Genomic DNA, 20,547 nt, shown 5'->3' with positions numbered 1-20,547 from the left:
CGATGGGGGAGCATCTCTGGGTGCAAACTTTAAAATGCTGTAGAAATGTGAGGTCACACATCTGTCTCTGACCCAGCAAATGCTTCAAATACCTTAATGAGGATCTGGGAACACATGCCAGTCTTTTCAGCCAGAGGCTTTCAACTGGAAATTCCTGAGGTAGAGATACAGGTTTAGGATTTACTTCTTAGAGTCTTTCCTTTCTCTTCCTGTAAGTGCACTCATCTTTGAAAGCCATGTCCCAGGGGTCTCAGCCAGTGACAGGCTGCAAGGAGCCACAGCTCCAGGCACCAGTTCTGCTGTAAAAACCATCTAAACTTCCTCCTGTTTGGAGTCAAGCAGGTGCTTTCCTCTTAATCACAGCTGTGTTCTTAGTCAGAGAACTGACTTGGTTCTCCTGCCTTCCCCCTCTACGCTGTTTTCCCTCAGCACGTCGGAATTATCTGTCCAATTGCAAAGAAGTTTTGCAAGGGACAGATGAACTTTGAACATTTGAATTTGTGACTCCCATGAAAGTGAAATCCCTCACAACTGATACTGGCACAGGCCTTGCCCCATTCTCCAGCTGAACATCATAAATGCATATAGCTTGTTTTTTCCTGCGAGATCAGCCCGAGGATTCAGACTCTTGCCATTCCCCTCCTTTCAAGTACTGCGAGTGCCCTTCCCCATCCATGAGGCTGCTGCAGGTTCTTCTGTGCAGTAGTTAAAGCAGCGAGCTCCATTTTCGCTTCCCTGCGGTTCCCAATCGTCAGGCGTTGCTGAATTGTGTCCACGCGGTGGAGTGCGCTGCCTGTCCGCTGCTCTCCTCCCGTGGAGCCAGGTACGGCTCTGTCTCCTGCTCGGTACTTACTAGAGCCCACATCCTCCTCTCTTCCTAAATGTTCTATCAGTGCAAAGTTTTAAAGGGACTGTACGAATAGCCTCACTTGAGAAACTGCTGCTTTCACCACCACCATTTCTGCTCTGTGAGAAACTGCCATTTTACAGCTGCAACTCCTCTGGGACTTCACTCTATGTAATACAAAATTACAAATAGAATAAAAATAGGAGCCATAAGCAACTGGAGCTTAGCTTCTACTTTGATCCAGTGCCATGGCCGAAGAGGCGAGCCATCGGTGAAGTTTGCCAGGGTGTTCAGGCTGCTGCTTTGAGGGCGGCTGGCTGAGCAGCCGTGCCGTCAGGGCAGTGGCATGTGGGGGAGCTGAGGGGTGGCACCGAGGCACCAGCACCCCTTCCCTGGTCTGGGGTCCTCGGGGCCGCCCTGCGGCGGGGCAGGGTGGAAAGGGAAGGAGCTCCCCTCCAGCACAGCTCCCAGAGGCTTCCCAGGGCTTGGGCTGGGGTCTGGCTGAGCAGGCCGGTCTTTGCGTGGCAGACCCAGCACAGCCCGCGGTGCTCCCGAGGCAGCAGGGACCTGGCTCTTGGGCAGATGGGGCAGGCGGGGGGTCACCCGGCATGACTTGCCCTGCCCCACGTCCGGCCTCTACGCACCAAACCTTCACAGCCCCCCAAGGAGCCCGGTCCATGCACTGCCAGCGCCGCAGGCACCCTGACCCGAGCCCTCTCCCCCAGCTCGCGCCAGCCTTCGCACCTCTCGGCAGGTCCACCGGCGAGCCCAGCGCAGCAACGTCCTGGCTGCCTTCAGCCACGCCGGGCATCGCCTGCGTCCCGTCGCTCCACCCTGCCCCGCGCCTGGCCCTGCGCCATGCCGGGCTCCACCCCAGCCTGCCTTGCTCACAGCAGAGGCTGGGCAAGGAGCAACAGCTGCAAGGAGAGGTGGGGATACCTGTCAGCACACGACAGGCAGGTTGGCAGCACTCCCTGTCCATACCTGACCTGGTGTGTCATGTGGGGAAGAGCGCTTGAAGCATCAAGTTTTGCTGCCACCTGGCACAGCTGCTTTACAGACCAGTAGAACATAACAGCGGACTCCTGGTTCAGAATAAAACAGAATCATTGTTCACTGGTTTCACATTTAAGAAAAAAAATTGTTGATTAAAACAGTTTTAATGAAAAAATAAAGTTCTGAATTAAACTATAATTATACATGGCTGAAAGTGATGAACTAAAAGAATGGAGATGTTACTTTTGTTTTTTTCTCTCTGCTGATACTGTAACGTGCTGGACTTGTCAGACACCATCTATTGTGATAAATCTGAGAAGGTAACAGGACGAGTCAGTCACATTGACTAGTGTCGAACCTCTGCGAAAAAGAGCCAGTTCGCTTGGCAGTTTGCCATTTCCCCCATAAAAGCTTCAGGAACATGTTCCACGGAGGTCCAGCTGAATTACAGACATGCTGTAAACACAGATACCAATTTTCAGAGCAGGTCCAGTCCTTACGCAGCTCGCGACTGGGATCTTCCAAAGCCTTTCTGTTTGCAGAGTGAAACGGCAGCATTTGAGAACTTTGGTTATTTTTGTGGCCGCAAAGAACAGTCAGGCAGCCGTCAGGGGCAAGTCTTTGGCATACTCCTCGGTGGCTCCACGGCGCTTCTGGAAGGCAGCATACCACGGCCATGGTCTGAAGATTTTACAGAAGCTGGAGCTGCTTTTCAGAACGCAGAGTCAGTTGCTGCAGCTTGGCGGAACAGGATTTGTATAAAGAAGTGCGACAGAAGAACATTTGCACGCCGTGCAGCCCCATCAGCCTGACGTGGGCTGGCAGACAGCTCGCAGCCCCGCGTCCCACGCCAGAGCCCCAGGGCACTGCGGGGCTGGGCTGTCTGCCTGCAGCCTTGGCCGCCCCGCGCCTGGCTCTGTGTCCTGGAAGGGCCCTCGGTCATCTCCAGGATGCGCCTCCTGACAGGCCAGAACTCGCATCAGGCGGTGGTCTAGCGCAGCGTCTCTGCGGGACTAGCACGGGCGCACTCCTACCAGCACAGCAAGTCTTGTGTCGGCCGCAGCACCAGCCAGCGACTCCCCGTGCCTCATGGTCTCACCGGACAGAGCGCCCATTGTTCATCAGGTGTTAACTTCAGAGAAACACCTCGAAACGTTAGGCCAAATTTCTGCGATACACACGGCTCGCTTGTTTGGCCGTCGAGGAACAATGCCGTCATCTCGGTGACCTTGCGTACGAGCTGTGACTCCCTGTTGCATTTCTGAATGGATTTCCCTCGGGCTGAGGCCCCAGGGAGTCTCGTCGAGGGACCGCGGGGGGCCTCGGCGCTCTCCCGTCCTCCCCCGCACCGGGTGGATCTTGGCTGCACTTCACCTCGCTAGCGGCATAGCCTGCATCTGCTTTCATCTGTGTAATGTGCAACCAACAGGTTAAAGATTCCGGGTTTTTGATTACAAATCCAGTCTCAAAAAACAAACAGCAAAACCAAAAGTCAACTCAGCTGTAGTACTTGGATGGAAATGATCAAATCCCAAAGCAGACCTGGCAGGTTCTAGTTTACTACAGCCCCTTTTGAAGTCCCCATTTGAATTCTGGGCTGAGAAAAGGGAGAGTCATCGTCTTCTCAAAACAGCACCTTAGAGCTTAACGAAAGGCCGGGAAACGGAGCAGACAGCATCCCCCCATACATACATTTGAGCTGATCATGCAAAACAAAGTCACGAAAAATCACCGTAAGAAGAGACGTCCTAGGAAGAAATCCGGTGTTGCTAATCCCCGGCGCTGCCTGTCCAGGAAGAGGGCTGCTCTCCTCCCTTAGACGCGCCGGTCCCTCGGTGCAGGAAGAAGTCCCACTCTCACTTGAACACTGCCAAGTCAGGGGACTCCTCTGCTGCCCGGGCCCGCTGGAGAGGAGGCAGATCGCGCGGAGGTCAGTATGTGCTGATGCCCCCTCCTACGGAGCCTTAGAATATCTAAGATCGATATGTACGGACAAAGGGGCAGGTATAATATCACATTAAAATTAAAACACGTGGCCATTTACTTTTCAGACTCTTCACACAGATTCCCTCCTCCTCCCTCTTTGCAGGAGCAGGAGTTTCCTAGGACAGAGAAGGTTTGTGGTTTCCCAATGGGATGAGAAAAGTTATGTGGCAAAGGTACTCTACATTCCCCAGACGTCACCCAATTCATAGCTGTAACCAGACAAAACCCCACGGAACCCAGAGAGCTCAAGTCCATCCCTTGAGCTAGTCGGTATCTAGCAGCAGTTCTGACCTGTCAGCCCCTTCCAGCCCTGGCTGCCCCCAGCGAGGCGACCCCTCGTCCCTGTGAGGGCAGGCCTGCCGGGCAGCCCTCGGCGGGAGCAGCACCAGTCCGGGGAGCCCTGCAGCTCGCCCGCCCACCCGCCCGCGCAGCGCGCCAGCACACGCCTCTGCCTAGTCCAGAAAGCGCCTGCGCGAGCCCGTCCGGGAGCGGTTCGAGCGGCGAATGTCAAACTTGGAGTCCCGGCACTTCTGGCATATGTAGACCTCCGGGACGTTCGACTTGCGGATTTTGGCGCAGGAGAGGTGGATCCAGGTGTGGCACTCGTTACACTCGATCATCGGCCGCCCGGCGAAAGGCTTCATGCAGAAGCAGGTGACCAGGTCCCACGAGTCGTCATCTGCAAAGAGAGACAGCACAGCTACATTTTACCCGCCAACACCTCTTGCCTGCGCCGGCAGTTTACTCTCCTCTCACACTAAATTAACTGCCTGGGTTTCACACACGGGTACTTCGCTGATTTTTCCAGGTCTTAAGAGAAACTAGTCTCACGCGGGCAGAGACTCTCATCAGTACAAGAGAAGCCGTAATCTGGAGAGGAGAACCGGCTGCTTCTATAACGCGGCAGCTTTTCACTCGGTTTATTGCAAAAGCAGCCAACCAACGCCTCCCTTCCCTCCGAAAACCCAAACGCTGCTTAGTTGTGTCCAGGCAGCGCGCCTTGGCGTCGTCCTCATGCTACATGCAAAGCACCGAGGAGATGGGCAGCTGCAGCCCGCTTCCACCCGGCCAGCCAGGCCACCTACCCGAATCCACCATGATGTCCTCGTCGTCCCCGGTGCCGTCCTCGTCCCGAAAGACCACCTGCTTGCCCTGCCGGATGACCGTTCGCTTGCCCACGCTCTGGATCTCCACCGTCTGCTCAGCTGCCCCGGCAGGGTAGGAGACGCTGGACGGCGTGTCAGAGTCCCACGCCGAGCAGTGCTCGGCCGCAGACGGAGGGTCGCCCTCAGACGAGGGGCTCATTGGCGTCTCTGCGTAAGAGTCCTCCGCCTCCAGCTCCAGCAGCTTCTCCTCGTAGTCCTCCTCCGCAGACACCTCCGTTTCCCTCCTCTTCAGCTTTTTCTTCTTCCTGATCTTATCGATTTGCTTTCGCTCCGGCAGGAAGTTGCCGGGTTTTGCCCGCTGGAACAGGGAACCGTACGGTTTCGCTCGCTTAAGCTGACTGAAGTTCTTCCTGTTCTTGGTGGGCAGGGAGACGGCGGAGGGGATGTCATTGAACCGCGGGTCCCAGCTATCGCTGTCAATCGTGCCCCCGGTGCTGTTGGGGGGACTGGGGCTGTTCCTCAGCGGCGCTTCCTGGAAAACGTCGGATAAAAGCGTTAACTTAGAGCAGGGTCACGTGCGGTGCCGGGCACGGCGCCTGCTGCCTCGCGTGTCCCACCTCGCCCAAGCGCCGGCTCCCGCTCCCCGGCACGCTCCACAGGGGTCTCTGCCGGGCAGAGCGGCCGCCCGGCCCCCCCGGGCCCCGGCCCCCTCCCGGCCGCCCCCGGTTCTGCCCCGGGGGCCGAGTCACGGCAGCCGCGCTGTGGTTCCCCCCGGGGCCCGGTGCCGCCTCACCTCCTGCGGGTAGGGGATGTAGCCGGCGTAGGCCAGGACGAAGGTGCAGAACTTGTTGAAGTCCTCCACGGTGCGGTGCCGCCGAGAGGCGGGGGAGAAGTCCTGCGGGTAACGGAAGGGCTCAGCGGGGGGGGGGGGGTGGTGAGGGGGTTAAGGCACCGCCGCGCCCCGCCCGCTCCCCCCCCGGTGTCGGTACCGGCCCTCAGGCGGGGCCGCCCCCCCCGCGGCAGCACCCGGCGGGGCGCGCCGCCGCCATTCGTCGCCCCGGCCCTCTGCGCCCGGGCGGCACAAGATGGCCCCGGCCCCGCGGCGGCGGCGAGCGGGCACCCGCGGCCGGGCCAGGCCAGGCCGGGCCGGGCCGGGCCGGGCCGGGCCGAGCGGCGGAGACGCCCCCCCGCCACCCCCCCCCCGGGCCCCGGCTCACCTCCGGGGCGAACGGGGAGGCGCAGGAGTCGGAGTCCATGTCCCGGCGCGGGAGGCGGGGCCCGGGCGACGGCGGCTCCCGGGTAGCGCCGACACCCGCGAGCCGCTCGGTACCGGCGGGAGGCAGCGAGGGGGCGGCCGCGCGCGCGGGGCCTGCCGGGAGCCGTAGTCCGCGCGCGCGGGGGCCGCCGGGAGCCGCGGGGGCCGCCGGGAGCGGGGCCGGGGCGGGGCCGGGGCGGTGGCGCTGCGGGAGCGGCGGGCGCGGGGCGGAGCGGTGAGCGCGGAGAGGGGGTTCGGCGCGGGGCGGGCCCGGGGGCAGCGGGGCGGGCCCGGGGGCAGCGGGGCAGCCCCCCCCCCTTTCCGGCAGGTCGTGTCCCCGGGCCCTGCCCCCGGCTCCCGGCGCCTTCCGGCGGGCTCCGAGCCAGGCCCGGTCCCGGAGCGCGCAGCCGCGGGTCGGGGTCGGGGAGCCGCCGCTCGTCCGTGAGCAGGGAGCGCTGCCCGCGGGGTCCTGCCGCGCCCCTCACCGGGGCTGCGTGCGTGACGCCGGGCCTGCGTGCGTGACGCGGGGAGGGGCCGGTGCGCGGGGCCGGGCGGGGCCGCGGGCGTGCGGGGCCGAGCAGCGAGGCGGGGGAGCCGGGAGACGGGCGCGGGGCTCGGTTGCAGCTCCCGCAGCCCCGCCCGGACCCCGGGAAGCCGAGCGCGGGCGGGGAGGGCGGCTGGCAGCGCCCGGGCCTTACGCAACGGCCGCTGCGGGGCGGGGCGGGGCGGGTGGGGGGGGGGCTGTTCTCCGGGTCCGCTCGGTTCATCGGCGCCGCGGGCCGAGGCCGCGCTCCCGGCCCTAACGCTCCTTCCTTCTTTTCTCTCCCCGTCCCGCAGGCTGCCCTCGGGCTGACACAGCGTACGGCATGGCGGCCAGCGCGGGCGGCGGGGCGGCAGCGGCGGCGGGAGAGCCGGCGCACGCGGTGTCGCTGCTGCGGGGGCTGAGCGCGCTGCGGGCCGAGCGGAGCCTGCTGGACGTGACGGTGGTGGCCGGCGGCCGCGAGTTCGGGGCGCACCGCGCCGTCCTGGCCGCCGCCTCCGGCTACTTCCGCGCCATGTTCGGCGGGGCGCTGCGCGAGGCGCGGGCCGAGCGCGTGCGGCTGCACGGCGTCGAGCCCGAGTGCCTGGCGCGCCTCCTCGACTTCGCCTACACCGGCCGCGTGGGCGGGCTGGGCCCCGACATCGCCGAGCGCCTGCTGCGCGCCGCCGACCTGCTGCAGTTCCCCGCCGTCAAGGAGGCCTGCGGCGCCTGGCTGGCGCGCCAGCTGGAGCCCGCCAACGCCCTGGACATGCAGGACTTCGCCGAGGCCTTCGCCTGCCCGGCGCTGGCGGCCGCTGCCCACCGCTTCGTCCTGCGGCACGTGGGCGAGCTGGGCGCCCAGCTGGAGCGGCTGCCGCTGCCGCGCCTGCTCTCCTACCTGCGGGACGACGGGCTCTGCGTGCCCAAGGAGGAGGCCGCCTTCCAGCTGGCGCTGCGCTGGGTGCGCGCCGACCCGGCCGCCCGCGCCCCGCTGCTGCCGCAGCTCCTGGCCCACGTCCGCCTGCCCTTTGTGCGCCGCTTCTACCTGCTGGCCCACGTGGAGGGCGAGCCGCTGGTGGCCCGCTGCCCGCCCTGCCTGCGCCTGCTGCGCGAGGCCCGCGACTTCCAGGCCGCCCGCCTTGACCGCCACGACCGCGGGCCCTGCGCCCGCATGCGCCCCCGGCCCTCCACCGGCCTCGCCGAGATCCTCGTCCTCGTCGGTGGCTGCGACCGCGACTGCGATGAGCTCGTCACTGTTGACTGCTACAACCCGCGCACCGGGCACTGGCGCTACCTGGCCGAGTTCCCCGAGCACCTGGGCGGGGGCTACAGCGTCGCCGCACTGGGCAACGACATCTACGTCACCGGTAAGGGGTGCGGGGTGCGGGCGCGCCAGTGCTGAGGTTTCCCGTGAGGCCACGTGGGCGCGAGCAGTGAGAGTCGGCGTTTCAGGGGGTCCCAGGGAATCTGGAGCTGCTGGGGCTGCGAGCGGCCGCAGCCCGAAGGCAGGCGTAGGGGCTCCTGGGGCCGGTGCTGCATTTAGCAGCTGGCCCCAAGCCAGGAAGCATTTCGTCGTGACTAATGCTCCTGGGCACGCGGGCAGAAGTCACAGGTCTTGCACGGGTGGAACTTTCTGGCGGCTCGCTCAGGGGGACAGGAGGGACTTGAGAGGGTTTTGCATTTCTGGCTGTGAGGGCGGCGGCTGGGCGCAGCGCCCCGTGAATCAGCAGCCGAGCGTGTCCCCGAGGCCAGGACGCGTCAGCAAGCCCCAGGCTCCTCGGCCAGGCAGCGCCTTCCCCAGCACGCACCCTGCCTCCCGCTGTCGTTCCTCTGCCCAGGTGACGCGGACGTGTCCCCTGTGAGCTGCGTCCCCGTAGCGCGAGCGGCCGCCCTGAGGCAGCCATAGCAAACCAAGGCCCCAGAAACCGGGCGCTGCAGAACAGCGTGTGCAGGGCGCGCTGGCAGGGGGTTGAAGCGCAGGTCAGATGCAGGTGAACGGAAAACTGTTTGCTCTCTGGTCAGGGGCGGAAACAAGGCTCTGCTCTGAGGGCAGGGTTGTGAAAAAGCTGGGCTTCCAGACAGCTTGGTTGTCTGGACGCTCTTACGTCCCGGGGCAGCTTTCCGGAGCAGTCCCAGCAGGTCGGGGGTGCCGACGCTGCCGGGAGCCCTGTGCGTCGGCGAGGCGGCCGCTGCTGCTGGGGCTCCGCGGTGGCTCTGCGTAGTGTCAGGAGGGCTGGAAGGCTCCGCGCTGCCAGTGGGAACGCTGCCTTGGCAGCCGGGCACCGGTGAGTCTTGCTGCGTCACAGCAGCTTCTGGACAGCGATGGAGCAGGGCAGGCGGAACGGGGAAGAAAAGGGTTGTTTGGAAGGATGGAGGTGGTCAAACCTGGGAGACTCGTTCTCAGTCGTGGCTGAGCACAGACTGGGAAGGACGTGGGAGAAATCCTTCCTGGCTTGCTGGGAAAGAAACAGTGCGAAACTTCCATTAAAGTCCTCCCTGTGCACGCTGCTGTGCCCCCCAGCACCGAAACAGAGTGCTCGGCCCTGGGAAGCAGAAAGTGCCCGCGGGTGTTTCGAAGGTGTAGCTGGAAGACGTAACGCAGACCCCGGTCCCGAGCCAAGCGCTGTCCTCCATTGCCCCGCGGAGCTCTGAGCTCTGCAGACCCGCTCTGAAACGGGGCGTGCTGTGCCGCAGGGGGATCGGACGGCTCGAGGCTGTACGACTGCGTCTGGAGGTACAACTCCAGCGTCAACGAGTGGACGGAGGTGTCCCCCATGCTGAAAGCCAGAGAGTACCACAGCTCCACGGTGCTGGACGGGCTGCTGTACGTGATCGCCTCCGACAGCACGGAGCGCTACGACCACTCGCTGGACAGCTGGGAGGCCCTGCAGCCCATGCTCTACCCCATGGACAACTGCTCCACCACCGCCTGCCGGGGCAAGCTCTTCGCCATAGGCTCCCTGGCAGGCAAGGAGTCCATGGTCATGCAGTGCTACGACCCCGACAGCGACCTGTGGTCCCTGGTGAACTGCGGCCACCTGCCTCCCTGGTCCTTCGCCCCGAAGACCGTCACCCTCAATGGCCTCATGTACTTCGTCAGGTGAGCAGCAGGAGCACGTCCAGCGTTCCCCGGGAGGGCGTGCGGATTTTCGGGTGGTTGTAGGAGAGCGCCGCGCCGGGAGGGCGCAGCGGTGCTGCCGCTGCGGGGGGGGCTGCGAACCGCCACGCTGCTGTGCTTCGCTTCTGTCACAGCGAAGCCGCTGAAGAGCTACGCTCCAAATTGTGCTAAGCTGTCTGAATCTCAGCCGGCGGGCTGGGCAGCTGCCAGGCGAAAGTCTGGCTGAAGCCAGCAGCGCTGCTTGGAAATAGATGTCTTGGTTTGGCTTCTGGTTCAGCCCCCCGGGTTGCTATAAATAAGCCAGTAAGCTCCAAGAAGACGTTAAACTGTAGCGCAGGAGAGGACACCCTCCGTCTCAGCAGAGATAAGGGGACTGAAGATGGAGTGATTGGTCGCTATTTTTAAGCACCTTTCCAAATTGGGACTTAATTACCCATCCGAAGCTGTCCTGGTGGCGCAGGCACTTCAGTTATCCACTCAATTAAAAATAAACTGAAAGGCGTGCTGGGACTGCAGCATTTCGTCTTGTTGTGTTGACTCTGAGCAAACATAGACTTCTCTGACAGCCTCCAGACACTTCTTTTTTCCATCTCCTCTTGGCTCTGCATGGAGTAGCAGCTTCTGCCCCGGACCTTTTAGTTGGTTCATGTGAGTTCAGCCCCGCGTCTGGGTCGCTGGCAGTTGTTTGCGGGTGGCAGTCTGAGTCAGCGGGTTTCCAGTAAACACTGGCGGGGTGCTCTGGCCGTTAGGCTCCTTGACACAAGCCGATCCTACGGGTTCTCCTTTTTCTTACCCTTTTTAAAATGCTGATGATCGACGCTTCAGTATTTCTGATGACTTACGCAGGAGTTAATGAGGAGATTACTGGGGTCAGGTTTTTATCCCCTCATTTCACGTGCTGCACGTGGGCTGCTGCTCTGTGTAAAGCTGTGAGATCATCTTTGGAGGACAGCGGAGTAGGTTACGAATAAAAGTCGGTTAGTGTCAAATAGCTCAGAGTAACGCTTCTGACTGACGGTCCCCTCCATGGGGCGAGTTTTATCGCTGTCGACAGGGCACAGCAGCGGGGCCGAGGTGGGTCTGCGGCTGCGTCCTGCTTGGAGCTCGCCCTGAGCCGGGGCAGCAGGTCCTGGTTGGCCCTGCCCTCCCAGTCCGTCGGGGTCTCCGCTTCGCCTGCTGCCGGTCACGGCAGCACGGTGGGCAGCAGCCGTTCTTCCAGGGACAGACGGCTCGGCAGCAGCATGTCAGTCCCAAGTGCGGTGTCCCGAGGCAGGTACCGGCTCTTGGTCTGGAGCAGTTCTGAGGAGGAGAGGTGGGTCTTGGTGCAGCTCCGTGGGGCGCGGAGCGCTCGCTGGTGTGTGCCCATGTTGGAGATGTTTCGTTCAGGTGAATCTCAGTTCAGTGCTAGGTACATCACTAAACTAACTCAAACTAAAGAAACTGTTTTAGAGTGTGTATAGTATGGGTACCGTAGGAGTGCCTGTCCAGAGCCTGACCAGAAAGGCCCACGGCGCGCCCCGGGCTTAGCAGACAGGTTTCTAGATGTTGTGGTTTGCTAAAGAGACACTGCTGCTGTAGGTGGGAGTTCTCGTTTATTTTCACCCCCTCCCCTGCTCAGATTCATGTCAGCAATCGACAGCAGCACTTTGTCACCCGCACAATGCGTGGCGGTGTGCAATGTCGCGATAGATACAAAGACAAGGCCAGGCTGGACGGCGCGTGGAGCAGCCCAGTCCGGTGGAAGGTGTCCCTGCCCACGGCGGGCGGTGGAGCGGGATGAGGTTTACGGTCCCTTCCAGCCGTTCTGTGGTGATGATAAAATGCTCCTTGCAGCCCTTTCAATCCCTCTGCAACAGGACTGTCTTGGAGTGACTGGCAGCGCTCCTCCGGCTGCCCTGGCCTTGTCCCCTCCGCATTCCTGTGTCAGCGCGATGTCCCTCATCTGTCGCTGTCACCCTCCTTCGGGCAGGTGGGAGACGCCGTGGGGGTGTGTTTAGAACGCAGAGGAGTAATTTTGTGTTATCTCCCACAGAGATGACTCGGCCGAAGTGGATGTTTACAATCCGGCGAAGAATGAGTGGGATAAAATCCCGGCCATGCTTCAGGTAGGACGCGTACTGACCTGCTGGATGCCTTCCAGCGTTAATGTTTGGCTTCGTTCACCTCTGGAAAACCAGGGGCTCTTTAGATCCTGACCCCTTGCACATGAAGTGTGTTTAAGCGTATCACAGTCGCCTGGAAGAAAAAAGTCCTGGTCTGTGATTGCGCAGCCGTGCGTTCAGCCCAGCGCGCACGAGCTGAGCAAAGCGAGAGGACTCCGTCTCCTCCCGGTGTCTGGGCAGCGCTGGCTCGGAGCCGCAGCGGAGCCGGCGGGCGCTGAGCCCCGTCCGAGCGCGCGGTTGCAGGACAGCACCCGACACCTTCGCCGTCTGCCCGATGGGGCAGAGCCCTCCGTGCTCAGTGCTGTGTGCGTTGATTTCCCACTGCAGGTTCACGTGGGGGGGAGCGTGGCCGTGCTCGGCGGGAAGCTCTATGTCTCCGGGGGCTATGATAACACGTTTGAACTCTCGGATGTCCTGGAAGCCTACGACCCCGAGACGCGAACGTGGAGCGTGGTGGGCCGACTGCCCGAGCCCATCTTCTGGCATGGCAGCGTCAGCATATTCCGGCAGTTCATGCCGGAAACAACGCAGGAGGACGACGGCATCGCGCTGGACAACACCATCAACCTGAGCAGGCAGCACCAGAACCTCCACAACCAGAACCTTAACGAGCTTCGTTAGCAGGGGAAGGCGCTGTGCCCCTGGCTCGACGCGTGTTCGTTATCCAGAACCAGTGTTGCTTTGAGAGAAGGCAGAGGCAAACTGGTGCTTGGAAACAAAAACGTACTGATCGTAGAGGGAGTTACTGTGAGCGTGCAAGGAGCTGTTGTGGAACCGCGGCCGGCAGACAGCGAGGCCTCCGCTGCGGCGTCCCTCGGCCCCTCTCTGCCCGCAGAGACCCAGGAGGTGAACCCTGAGGAAAGGCGTTGCGTCGAGCGGCACCGCAGCATCGCAGCTCACCGCGTGTGTTGAGACACCTTTCACTGGGCGCTCCTTCACCCCGTAACGCTTCCCTTGCCACCAGACTCCGTTCTTCAGTTTCTTTTTAGGGAGGAACCTGTTTGGTAGGACGGTGGTCTGGTCCCCACCTCCTGTGCACGTCTTCCTCTGCGTGGTGAGAGGGGGAAAGGCCTTCCCAGAGCGCCGGAGGCCTGTTAGGGGCGAGAGGCCAACACGAGGACACGGCCCTTCCTGCCCTGCCGCCACGGCCCTCGGTTCCCGTTCATGCCTGCAGCAGCAGCAGATGTCTCATAGCAGGGATCTCACTGAGGCTGGGTTATGAAGCTTTGCCTTTCCCTTTGTCTGAACCTCAGTTCCTCCTGTATTTTGGTGGGGTTTTTAAGTTGCAGCATTTAAACTTTTGCAGGTATTTGTTTTCCATCCCTTCCTAGAAAAGCACTTTTTCCTTCTAAGAAGAAACAACCTTATTTATCTTTCAGTCACATCCTCACAGCTGGATTGGTTTCGTTTCCGATCGCCCCTGCTGCGCCCTCCTTCAGGGGAAGGGGAGAAGCGGCTGCCCCTCGCTCCGGCCCCAGGAGCCACTCCCGGGGCTGGCGGCCGAGCCCCCGGCGAGGAGCCGCTCTCCCTCCCCGCGGCGGTGGGGCTGCCTGGCAGCAGGGCTGAACTGGGCAGCAAAACCTGCTCCTCGCTCGCCGCGGGTTCTCCTGTGCTGGGCTCTCGGCCGGGCAGACAGGCCCCGTGCAGTGAGGGCGAGTTTTTATTTCCACCGTTTTAAAGGAGCTGAGCTGGTGCTGCACTAGTTCAGAAAACCCCCAGCCCGTGGGGAAAGGTGAGCGCAGCTTCCTCCGGGGGTTCGCTGCTGCCTGGCAGAGCTGCTGCTCCGTGCGTCGCCTCGCGCGAAGGAACCCGCCGCACCTGGGCAGGGGCCCTCGGGATCCGGCACTGAGGTGTTTGGGTGAAGGTGTAGGAGTTAGCCAGAGTGGTGTGGATTGAAAGCGTAGTTATTTTAGGAGTTTTTTCTTTTTGTCTGGGGTTTGCTGGTTTTTTTGGCCTCTGTAAGATTTGCCTTTATGCTCGCCCAAGTGACCTAGCTAGCTTGGGCTGTATTTCCTCTGTCTACCTTAGCTGAAGAGAAGCTGCGTGCAGTTCACTCGTGGAATGTTTCTTGAACAAGCAAACAGGTAAAACTGCAGCATGGCTCGGCCGAAAACGAGCGCCGCACCTTCAGGAAAGCTGTGAAGCGTGTACACAACGGCTGGAGCGCTGGCCGGATGCGTTCACTTTTTCCGTCTTACATTTTTAACCAATAGGAAAAAAAATTTGAACTTAATTCAGAGGTGGGAAGCCCATGCACTTGGATCGCATGCCTGCTGGCGCGCCCGTGGATGGAGACATGTCGCAGCCCCATCTCCACCTCAGCGTCTTCGCAGCTTCCAGAGGAGCCGCTCTGCCCCTCACGCTGTGCCGTGCCGAGCTCCTCAGCTGCGGCGCCTGGGGAAGCGCTCCCGAACTGGGCCGTCCTCCCGCTCCGAAGCTTTGACAGTGCCTTGAAACCCCGCATGCCGGCACGGGGCTGTGGCGGGGCCTCGCGTCCCAAACCCTCCCCGGCACTGCTGCAGCGGGGGCACCTGCAGGGCCCCGCGGTCCGGGGCAGCTCTTGGGCGCTGGAGGCAACCGGCGAGGCGAGGCAGCGCGTCCCCGGGGCGTGACGGCGCGCGCCGCGCAGCTGAGCTCGCGCTGCAGGCCGAGGTATTTATGCTGGACTATAAATAGCGTGCACACGCCACCTCACGCTGCAGCGCTCGCTGCTGGACCCGCCCCCCCCGATTCCCAACCAGCTGAGCAGTTACGGATCCGTATTTAATTTTTGTAAAATTCATTGTGTCCGAACCCTTGATAACAGTTCAAATACCATCCTTTGAAACAAAGGCATTTTACATTCGCAGATAATGTATTTTTATTCTCATAGTTTGTTTTTGAATTTACTTGCAGCAGTCAAGTTAAATAAAACAAGTTGCATAAACCTCTCTGTCGTCCTTGAGGGGAAGATGACCGGAGTAAGTTTTCACCGCGACGTTTCTCACTCCAGGCCCGAGGTGCGTTTAAACCAGAGACTTTCTGCCTTCGTGGTGAGTGGAAGGGGGAAGGGGGAGAGCGCAGCTGCGACTTCGGGGCACACGGGCACAGTCGGTGACCTTCCCCACCCTGGGAGTACTCGGGAAAGGGTTCTCAGTGTCACAGCAACCCCGGAGCGCGTTACTGCAGACAAATACACATCCCCACAGCGAAAAACAGGAGCTCGGAGCATTGTCCGGCTCCTCCAGACAATGTGTTTCAAGTTAAGTAGCAGCTAAATTATCTCAACGGTGAGAAATGTGGGAAAGAAACAGTCGGAAGCAGCCGAAGCTCGACAAAACAAAGTAGAAACAAGGCACAAATTTAACAGAGGAGCTGATCCTTTCGGCGAGCGTTCAAGGAAAGGGGCAGAGCCGCACTCCCTTGGGGAAGGTAAGCTTCATCGCGAGCTTTCAGATGCCACGGCAGAACTGCCGGCGCTAGGCGAGCGCCAGCCGTCCCTCCGGCGCAAGGAGAGCTCCTTAAAAAGCCGCTCACACCGTTACACGCATGGAGTCGTCAGGCACGTCCCACCTCACACAGCACACGTACATTTATTTAAGTACCCACTCCGCGTAGCTTCGCGTCCATTTCTTTCTTTGAGACCCGACTCTAACTTCATTATCCCTTCATTTCCCAGCAGCCCTGGGTGGGAATTGGCGGGGAAGGGGGGGAAGGGGCGGCTGCACAACTCAAAAGACCAAGCGTGGCAGAGGGTTGCTCCAGCCTAGAGCTTTATTGGGTTGTGGCAGGAAGGATGCGCAAGGCGATCGCGTTATGTTTCACAGTCTTCGGGAATCGTCGTGGTTATAATTAGCGATTGCTCAATCACATCCGCCGTAGAGAAGTTCTCGTTTGAGCAGAGTCTTTGCACGGGGAGCTCCTCGGGCAGGGAGCTGCGGGACAGGGACTCCACGATCACCTCGGCCGAGCCCACCTCCAGCTCCGGGGGCGGCTGCAGTGCCACCACCACGGCCTTCTCGTCCTCGATGATGAGGTTCCGCAGCTTCCGCTGCCGGGGGTTGTAGTTCTCCACCCGGTCGTGGATCTCCATGTGGCGCCTGAGGTGAGCCTGCGGGAGGAAGAGCCGCGTGTGGGGGCCGGCTCCGCGGCACAGCGCGCCCTGCTCGCGGGCTCCCCGGCGCTGGGGAATGCCTCACCTGCCGCGTGAACTTGTAGCCGCACTCGGTGCACTCGAACTTCCTCACGCCCTTGTGCCGGCGGACGTGGACGCGCAGCTGCTCCACCGCTGCGAAGGGAAGCGAGAGCCCGTTGGCAGCGGCACCGCGCCACGGAGAGGGGGCCGTGTCTGGAGCCCGCCGACAGCTCGGCGCCCCGGCCGGTACCTTTGAACGTCTTCCCGCAGATCTGGCAGAAGTGCGGCCGCCCCTCCTGGTGCCGGCTGGCGATGTGCCGCAGCAGGGGCCCCTTCTCCGTGAAGCGCTGCTCGCAGAACTCGCAGCTGAAGGGACGCTCCCCGGTGTGCGTCCGGTTGTGCTTGTCCAAGCTTGCTGCCGTCCGCAGGGGGAGAGGGGGGGAGCCGGGGGTCAGCGCTGCCCCGGCACAAGCCAGGCCGCAGCAAAGGCCGTGCCCGCACGGTGCGGCTGGGCCGCGCCAGGCTGGCTAGGAGGGCTTAGAAGTGGTACAAGCAGCAGCCTGCCGGTCCAGGCTAACCGTTATGGGGGAAAAGTCATCAATTTCTTCCTCTTTTGTGCCGTGAGGGTAACGGAGATACCAGGACCCTTCCTCGGCAGGAGCACGCGCTCACGAGAGCGTGGCTTTGCTCCCGGGGAAGCGGGCAGACGGCGGGTTTGGCAGCACGGCTGCGCTCTGCAGCTCCGGGATGCCAGCGCACGGTGCCCGGAGGGACCAGCCCTGCCGCGCGCCCGGGGATACCTTGCGTCCTGAAGGTCTTGCCGCAGAGGTGGCACTGGAAGGGCTTCTCGCCGGTGTGCGTGCGCAGGTGCATGTTGAGGTTGGCTTTCTGCGTGAAGGCGTGGTGGCAGAACTCGCAAACGTAGGGCCGCTCGTTCCTGCAGGCAGGGGAAATGCTACCGTCACCTGCCTCGGCCAGCGTCAGCCCCTCGGGTTCGCTGCTGCTCCTCGCCCAGCGCTCCCGTAATGACACCCTGCTGCAACCCGCGGCCAGCGAAAGCATTTTGGAGGCCCTCAGGTGCCGTTCTGCAGCCGCGGGCTCCCCAGCTGCAGCCTCCCGCCCCTCGGGCGCTACAACCAGCCCAGCAAACAGAAGGCTAAGGACGAGTGAGCGAGCTGGTACACGCCTGCCACCTCGAGAACACAGGTGAGCCAGGCTGTCACCGCCTGTATTCCTACAGCCACACGCTCAGAGGAAGCGCCGACAGCCTGCACTCCCCTTGGTAGAGAGAAAGGCAGAATGCCGGCTGGCCCCTCAGCAGACACGCCGGGGAAGGGGGTGCTTGCTGCCCTCCAGCCAGCACCTCTGCCCAGCACCACCCAGCCAGGCCCTCGGGGGAGGAAGCGCAGCCAGGAGAGCCCAGGTGGACACCAGCCACGTCGTACCTGTGCTTGGCCTTGATGTGCATCTGCAGGCCGTTGCGACTCGAGGCCCTATGCCCGCACTCCTCGCAGACAAACAGCTTCTCCCCCCGGTGCTTGAAGGCCTCGTGCAGGCGCAGCTCTGTCCGAGACAGAAAGCACTTGGAGCAGGTCGAGCACTGCAAGGGCACAAGAAAGCGCGGCGTTGGGCAGCTCGCCCGGCGCAGGCCACAGCGTGCACCCGCAGCAGAGCTGCTCGCCGCCCCCAACCCGTCCCTACGCCAGCCGCTGCTGCTTCAGGGCCCTCCCTGCAGCCAGCTGCCGCAGCACCCCCAGCTCCAGGACGCCTAATGGGTGAGGCAGCCTGGCGAAAGCGAAACGCTGCCCAGCGCTTGGGTTTATCGGCCAAAAGACTCTGTTTCCAGCGGCTCTGTAGCTCCTCACCTCGCTAAACAGAGCCAGACAGGGCAACGGGCACCACCCTCTAGGCCAGACCCGAATGCAGGGCCATTCCCCCCAAAAGCCCCCGGCCGCCCGCCCGCTCCCCTCACCGCGTGGGGCTTTGGCGCGCCATGCAGCTTTATCATGTGGCTCTGCAGGTCCTTCTTCTGCATGAACTGCTGGGCGCAGGAGGAGCACTGGAAGACAGGAGAGGAGGGTCAGCTCCCCGCCGCCCCCGCACAGCGACGTCGGCGTGAGGAGATGTCCCAACAGGCAGGGAAACGCCGCTCTGCCGTGGAACACGAGTCCCCAGTAAGGCCACAGACAGCGCCTGGCTTTGGTGCCTCCTGGAGCACGTTCCTGCTCAGAGCCGGGGAACGGCCCTCGGTGGACTGCCACAGACCGGGGAAGAGGGCCGGTGCGCGGCATCCCCGACGGCTGGGCCAGGCTGCCCCGCAGCAGAAAGGCTCTCCCCGCTCGCGGGAAGGTCGGGCAGTGCTGACCTTGTATGGCATCTCCCCCGTGTGCGACACCATGTGCAGCCGCAGCTCCATTCGCCTCTTGAACGCCTCCTTGCAGACCGAACACGCGAAAACCTGCAAGAGACCGGGGAGGCATCAGCTTCCGCAGAACCAAGAGCCCGAGGCGAAGCCCACGGCTCGAACCAGCGCGTGGAACTCGGGCGCCGGGACCTGGCTATGTTTAACCCGCAGCCCACAGTGATCTGCATCTTTTACAGTGCAGAGAGTATCCTTGTGTGCTTGAAAAAAAGCAGAGAAAATGAGAGTTGTCTGGTAAATCAGACAAAAGCCGCGGCCATCCTCACCCACGGCGGGGCTCGGGGAGGACCCGGCTGCGGTACGCGTCCCACGCAGAGGTGATGAGGGGTTTTTGGTTCAGTAGCTGCATGTGACGTAGCCTGGCTGGGAAAAGGCTCTAATCCCTCTCCCGCAGAACAGCACCCGCTTCCCAGAGCGCCGGTGGCAGCGTCCCGGGCGTACCTGCTCAGACCGGTTCATGCAGTTTCTGGCTTCGTGTTCCAGGAGATTCTCCTTTCTGAAGTAACATTTGCCACATTTGGAACACTCGAATGGCTTTTCTCCAGTGTGTTTCCTAGGGGGAACACAAAGGGGGAGCATCTGTCGCCGCCGGCCCGGCAGCGAGGAGGCACAGACAGGCCCGGTGAGGCCCCTGGGAAGGACCAGGCAGCGTTTACCGCCCCCCCCGCCGCTCCAGCGTCCACAGCTGCCCAAAAGCCGCCTCTCCTGCCAGCGCTGCTGATCCCGCCGGAGCGCAGTCACGCCGCGGGTGCCCACCGCGCTCCCTCCGTTCCGCAGGGCCCCTCGCAGACGAGCCAAGCTGGGGCTCGCGCCCTGCCTGCAGGCACCCACGGTGCTCTCGGTCACCGGCCCCGAGCCTCCCGTGCTCCTCTCAACCCAGAGAAACCCCCCAGCATGTGCAGACTCTGAAAGCCCAGGAGCATGATTCGCTGGCAGCCGCCGCAGCCCCTGGAGGATCCCCTCGCTGCCTCCTCTCCGAGCTGGGCCGGCTTTCAGCCCTGCCAGCGGGAGCCCAGGGCGGTCGCTGCGGGTTTGAGTCGAAGCCCAGGACGGTCACCGCAGGCTTCAGAGACGCGACACCCCCCCAGCTCAGAGCACCCCAGCACGGGGGGCAGAGGGGACCCCCGTTTCCGTCCCGGGGACCGCTGAGACCGGCGGGCTGCGAGCGGGGCCACGTGTGGGGAGGGCAGGGCCTCGCGGGCGGCGCGGTCGCGAGCGGAAGGAGGAGTCGGAGCGGTTACCTGTTGTGCACCTTCAGGTAGTATTTGCTGAGGAAGGTTTTATGGCACGTGGGGCACTCGACCGGCCCCGCTGTACCCTTCCTGCTCCCCGCCGCCCCCGCGCTGCCGGCCGCCTTCCCCGGGGCCGGGGGGCTCTTTTTGCTCCTCAGGTCCTTCTTCTCGGAGAGGGACTCGGCGCCGCCGCCTGCCGCCGCCTCCTCCGGGGCCGGGGGGGAGGCCTGCGGGGAACAGGCGGCCGTCACCGCGCCGCCAGGCCGGCGCCCCCGGTACCCCCCCCTGCTCCGCTCCCCGCCACGCACCGCCTGGCCGCCGGTCTGCGGGGTCGCCGCGCTGTCCGGGCCCGCGGGGCGGGGTGGGGCGGGACGGCGGGGCCGGTGGCGGGGCGCGGCGGGGCGGAAGGCGCGGCAGAGCGCCACGGCGTCTGGCACCCCGAGCTGCTCGGCGGCGGCCAGCAGCCGGGCGCGGTTGTGGGCGGTCAGCGCCAGGCGCCCGGTGTAGAAGAAGTCGAGGAGGAGCTGGAAGGTGTCGGCCAGGCCCTCGGGCAGCGCCACCGGCCCGCCGGGCCCGCGGGCGCGGAAGAAGCGGGAGCAGCTCGCCAGCACCGGCCAGTGCGCGCGGAACTCGCGCCCGCCCACGCCCAGCGTCGCGTCGCAGAACTGCCCCGCCGCGCGCTGCCGGTTCAGCTCGCGCAGCACGCGGACGCTGTGCGCCGCCGCCGTCATCGCCACGGCCGCGCCGCTACCGGGGCCGCCGCGCCGCCATCTTGGCAGCGCCGGATGT

At 63.0% G+C, this 20,547-nt stretch overlaps 3 protein-coding genes across 5 annotated transcripts; 1 reads left to right on the top strand and 2 right to left on the bottom strand.

Annotated features, from left to right (window-relative positions):
- Positions 1 to 1,967: 1,967 nt before the first annotated feature.
- Positions 1,968 to 6,284, bottom strand: PHF13 (PHD finger protein 13). 2 transcript variants are annotated; one of them, XR_012765690.1, is made up of 5 exons: positions 6,153 to 6,284; positions 5,729 to 5,830; positions 4,915 to 5,467; positions 3,576 to 4,508; positions 1,968 to 3,250 (listed from the first exon to the last, which is right to left on the bottom strand). XR_012765690.1 is itself a non-coding variant. In XM_075437408.1 (4 exons), exons 1-4 carry the CDS (start codon positions 6,189 to 6,191, stop codon positions 4,282 to 4,284), a joined length of 921 nt encoding a protein of 306 aa, XP_075293523.1. In that variant the 5' UTR covers positions 6,192 to 6,284; the 3' UTR covers positions 1,968 to 4,281. The 2 variants fall into 2 exon arrangements, 1 of the variants encoding a protein (XP_075293523.1); XM_075437408.1 differs by having other exon boundaries at positions 1,968 to 4,508.
- A 345-nt stretch (positions 6,285 to 6,629) lies between these two features.
- KLHL21 (kelch like family member 21) lies at positions 6,630 to 14,916 on the top strand. The gene is made up of 5 exons (XM_075437403.1): positions 6,630 to 6,704; positions 7,028 to 8,077; positions 9,405 to 9,810; positions 11,861 to 11,933; positions 12,318 to 14,916. Exons 2-5 carry the CDS (start codon positions 7,057 to 7,059, stop codon positions 12,609 to 12,611), a joined length of 1,794 nt encoding a protein of 597 aa, XP_075293518.1. The 5' UTR covers positions 6,630 to 6,704; positions 7,028 to 7,056; the 3' UTR covers positions 12,612 to 14,916.
- Positions 14,917 to 15,543: 627 nt separating this feature from the next.
- Positions 15,544 to 20,513, bottom strand: ZBTB48 (zinc finger and BTB domain containing 48). 2 transcript variants are annotated; one of them, XM_075437402.1, is made up of 10 exons: positions 20,067 to 20,513; positions 19,768 to 19,985; positions 18,968 to 19,079; positions 18,470 to 18,562; positions 18,077 to 18,163; positions 17,550 to 17,704; positions 16,905 to 17,041; positions 16,355 to 16,519; positions 16,169 to 16,257; positions 15,544 to 16,080 (listed from the first exon to the last, which is right to left on the bottom strand). In XM_075437402.1, the coding sequence occupies exons 1-10, from the start codon at positions 20,487 to 20,489 to the stop codon at positions 15,784 to 15,786; spliced, it is 1,776 nt and encodes a 591-aa protein (XP_075293517.1). In that variant the 5' UTR covers positions 20,490 to 20,513; the 3' UTR covers positions 15,544 to 15,783. The 2 variants fall into 2 exon arrangements, with proteins under 2 accessions (XP_075293517.1, XP_075293516.1); XM_075437401.1 differs by having other exon boundaries at positions 19,768 to 20,513.
- Between the last annotated feature and the right edge of the window lie 34 nt (positions 20,514 to 20,547).

The sequence above is a fragment of the Opisthocomus hoazin genome, chromosome 16 (assembly GCF_030867145.1).
Source record: "Opisthocomus hoazin isolate bOpiHoa1 chromosome 16, bOpiHoa1.hap1, whole genome shotgun sequence".
Classification (NCBI taxonomy): Eukaryota; Metazoa; Chordata; class Aves; order Opisthocomiformes; family Opisthocomidae; genus Opisthocomus; species Opisthocomus hoazin.
This window is presented reverse-complemented; position numbering and strand designations above follow the sequence as displayed.